Genomic DNA, 4395 nt, shown 5'->3' on the forward strand with positions numbered 1-4395 from the left:
GGTGCTGAGGATACCATTAAATGTGAACGATAGCAAGATAAATGCTGTATTCTTGCAAGCCATTTTTGCCTATCTGTTAACATTACCTGTGAATCAAAATAATGATTAGCCAGCTGAGCATGGAATCAATATTTTGATTATCTGTCAAAGTGAATCAATTTATTGATGGCATTTCCTTACCTTCAGAAGTCAGATTACTATGATTAAAGCAATATTATTGTGCTCAGTAGTAGAGTTCGAACATTTCTGTTCAACATTAGGCATGATCCTTCTTAAAATACTAGCTTATTTTTAGGTGATTGGTGATTTAGAAATGGTCTACATTTATGCTCAAAATGGTCATGAAGGATCAATATTTGATGCCTCCATTTTTTTATTCCAGAAGCCTAGTTTGCCCAATTGAAGGATGACGGTGAAAACAGGGCGCCTGGGGCGATTTGATCAAGGTTCGTCAAATTCCCACGTGACGTTTAGCATGTAGAGGGCCCTGGCCCATTGAGGGGGAGAAGTTCCAAATGTCACATGACTAATACTAATATTCCCTCCAGTGCCCTGGCCCCTGTACCGGCGTCCCAACTGAGTTTCCATGGATGCAACAAACTCAGATGCAGTCTAATATAAGCTGACATTTCAGTACAGCAGTTAACTTGAATTTGATGCTTTCATAAAAATATTGGTGCCTAAATGAGAGATCTAAGATCTAGCAAGCAGCCATAATATAAGCAACAAGATTAAAGGAAAAGGGCCACCTTCGTGAAATATGAAGATATCGTTGTTTTTCATTTTGACTTTATTATTTTTCATTTTCTTTTTAAAACTGGTGCCAGAAGTGCACAATTCGCGAAAAAGTATTTAAAACTATTCAACATATTGGTGCTATGTTGATACTCTCTACGGCACCTACTGTATGATGGCATAGCGATGACGTCACACTCAAGCCAATCAGCGTTCAGAAGACAGACTCGTCGGATTGTGTCAGATAAGCTGATTGGTTAAAGCTGAGCTGGTTGGAGCTGATTGGTAAAAAACCAAAGCCTCGCCGCGGGTGGCTGTATTGTCGGATAAGAACGCATTCCTGGGATAAGGACGCATTCCTGGCGTATTTTCTTTTAAAATTGCCGATAACTACGAATGGAGGCAGAAATCGCCCGTAAGGAGGTAGACAAATAGGTTTTCGGACACGGGCTACAAGATGGCTATCTCAGTTTCAATCCCCATGTTAAAGGTGGCCCTTTTCCTTTAAGCAATGTCTCATTACATCAAAAGAATCGTCACAAGCCACAGCACAACCTATAACATCATCTCACAAACAAGTTAGTAGCATCTAGCAGCATGCCATGAAATGAGCCATCAGCCCTGGAATTAACAAATTTTCATTTCTCAAATCAAAATCAAAATCCAGCAGACCAAATCTCAAATCTGCGCTCAATTCGAAAGGGTGTCCAATTGATGGTCATATACCAGACACAGCGTTTCAAACATGCCCACCTCACCTTTACGATGAAGATATAATAGTTGCACGAAAAGATGTCAGAAAAAGGAAATAAACACTTCAATTCGCCCTATAATGATGTCCAAGCTGCGCCGCCGCCGACGACGTGTAAACGCGTTTAGTAAACTTTACCAAGGTACAATGAAGAAGTACAGTTGTAATGGTTTAAAATATAAAATGACGTCATAAAAATATATTCTTTTGCTCATTTCCTTCTTATGAATAGTAAGGAAGAATCTTTTTGTGTAGGAGAAGAAATGTCAAACTTAAAGCAAATAAAGATATTAAGTTGAAGTCAAAAAAATTAATTTAAGCTAATCGAAGGAGCGGACTTTTTAGTGTGATGTGACAAGTTACCCTGCGAGACTGTGAGAAGTGAGAACGAACGTGAGAACTGTGCTGTGAGAAGGGGGAGGGGACGGGACATCTTGGGGGTTGGGAGCAGACTGGGTTGCTTTGTTCAAGTTTTGGGGCCGTTGCGTTGCCACACCATGTTTGCATTGCTGCGTTGCTTACAATGCAAAATCCATCCCTACTACAACTATGCACGGTTATTTGTTTATGCTTGGATTGCATGTGCTGGTCCCTGCCATTGAGCGATACGGCCTTGATTGAGCGCGCTGAAATGGCAGGCAAACACATTGTTTTAAAAACAATGCCCATACGAATTTATTGAACATATCTAGGCAAAATATATGTGAAATGGAGCTAGATACACACTTCACTGACAGTGTCCATCCACGTTTAGTATTATGCCAGCATGCTTTGCGATGCAGTGACATCCTTGCTGTCTCAGTCACGTCCCTCGGTCGCTGTCTACTACACGATCACGTCCTCATCAATCATCCCCTCTCCTGACGCCGACTCATCATCTGCCGCAGCAGCCGACTCAGTCTTCCCAGGCTTCTCTTCAGCAGCTTTGCCGTGCAGCACTTTTAGCTTTCCGTATCCGCCTACAGGGCGCAGCACCGCCACCACCGCGCCGGCAGGGTGCACTACCGTCGAGCTATAGCCAAACTCGGCAGGCTTGTGAGCATATGCGTGACTGTTGGCATACTTGTTGGGATGCACTTTCGAGTGAGCCACTTGTAGAGCGTAGCCCGTCGGGTAACCAGAGTACTTCACATGGCTGTACGCTGGTAGACCGTAACCGTATCCGTACCCGAGGCCGTAGTTGTACGGGTGGCCGTAACGGTGGCCGTAGCCGTAGGGGTAGCCGTAGCCGAGACCGTGCTGGTAGTGGTGGACGTTCGTGTTCTGTCGGTACGGCTCGTGCACGCCGTAGCTGTAGCTGAAGGGTTTGTAGTCGTAGCTGATCGGACGGTAGCCGTACGGATGATGGTGCACGGCGGCGCCCTTGTCTGCGGCGACCGTCACCGCGAGCAGCGTCACAGCAAGCAGAGCCTGAAACGAACACCAACGTATGGTGTTACTGTGTGTTAAACACACTAGACTGTGTTAACGGTGCACACAAATAAAGCATCAGAGCAGAGCATGGCGATATAAACAACCCAAATCACCAGGGACATCACTCAAAGCGGTAGGTCAGGTAGGTCCGGTTACCCGGTATAAATTCTAGTCTAGTCTACCATGAAAGCAATTTCGAAACATCGTTACCTATTGAGACGAACTTTTACATATATTGAAACAAGGCACAAGCACACGAAAAAGGAACGGCTGTTCACATTTGGATGGTGAAAATTGAAAAAAGGGAGCATAAATCAGCTGGCAGCTGCTATAGGTCGATGGACTTACCCGAGCACCTCGAGCCATGTTGTTCGCGTGTCCTGGTCTGTTGTGTCCCCTCCTGCGTCGCCTACTGTATTTATATACGCCTCCGTTACGGTGGCCACCCTCTGTCTCGGCGACGGCCCGCGGCGGGGACCGCCCTCCGCTCGACAGGGACCCGGCCCGGCCTGACCGGCAGGTCATCGGACAGGGACGCACCGTGTGTCAGCGCCCCGCCGCACTGTGGGGTTTTTATCGATCCTAGCACGAATTTATTTATATCGCATCCTCCGCTACCTTAACTAATTTTATTTCACCTTTAAATGGTTAGGCTTAGGGTGTATGATCCCTGACAACATGGTTGACTCTCCTGCTTGACCCCATCCCTCCCCCGCCCCCTCCCCACGGACTTAGCACTGAAGCGTTTTCGGCTAGCAATGCATCGTGGGCGTGGAAGCGTTAAAAAAGTAGAACGAAACTACAATCGTTTTAGAAGTAGATATTTGTTCATGTCTAGCCCAATCACCAAAAAGGCATTTCAGGCTTAACCTTTGCACTTTGTTAGTCCTTGCACTTAAAGGGGGAGGGGGTCGCACAGACTTCTGTCCTCGACTTTTCGCATACTAACTCAAGCAAAACGTGGAGGATCACGACGAAACTTTCTATACCTTCGAATCGATCAATGTTACTCACACACTTAAAATATCATGACCTTGACCTTAATAAAAATTTGACCTGTGACCTGTTTCACCAGACCATGTCAGGCTGTTATCGATTTGGCGCTTATCAGCGCACATTATCGGCGCGTTTTCAGTCTTGTTGTGGTTGTTAACTCTCCAAGGTATGAAATGCTGTTTGTTCTTTGCATTTTAAGATCACGTTAAGGTCAAATCAAGGTCATTTACCTTAGATGACCTTAGTTGACCTTTTCAAGTTATACGATTTTTCTAGATAAGTGCTTGGAGCTTATTTCGAACTTAACACCCATTTGAAGATTTAAGTAGTTTTGGTGCCTAACGGAACATGCTACGAAGCCGTCAAAGGTAATCGACGCCTACCTTCTATGGATAGCCGGCAAGACACCTACTGGTCGGGCCTGACCTGACCCGGCCTAGCATGAAAACATCATCCTTGATCAAAACTAGCTTGAAATTCGTGATTAGCACCCCAAAAAC

At 45.3% G+C, this 4395-nt stretch overlaps 1 protein-coding gene across 1 annotated transcript; it reads right to left on the reverse strand.

Annotated features, from left to right (window-relative positions):
• Window positions 1–2133: 2133 nt before the first annotated feature.
• Window positions 2134–4029, reverse strand: LOC122369022 (prisilkin-39-like). The gene is made up of 2 exons (XM_043343380.1): window positions 3248–4029; window positions 2134–2896 (listed from the first exon to the last, which is right to left on the reverse strand). The coding sequence occupies exons 1-2, from the start codon at window positions 3422–3424 to the stop codon at window positions 2312–2314; spliced, it is 762 nt and encodes a 253-aa protein (XP_043199315.1). The 5' UTR covers window positions 3425–4029; the 3' UTR covers window positions 2134–2311.
• Window positions 4030–4395: the final 366 nt, after the last annotated feature.

This window comes from Amphibalanus amphitrite, unplaced genomic scaffold (assembly GCF_019059575.1).
Source record: "Amphibalanus amphitrite isolate SeventyFive unplaced genomic scaffold, NRLGWU_Aamphi_draft 000999F_arrow, whole genome shotgun sequence".
Classification (NCBI taxonomy): Eukaryota; Metazoa; Arthropoda; class Thecostraca; order Balanomorpha; family Balanidae; genus Amphibalanus; species Amphibalanus amphitrite.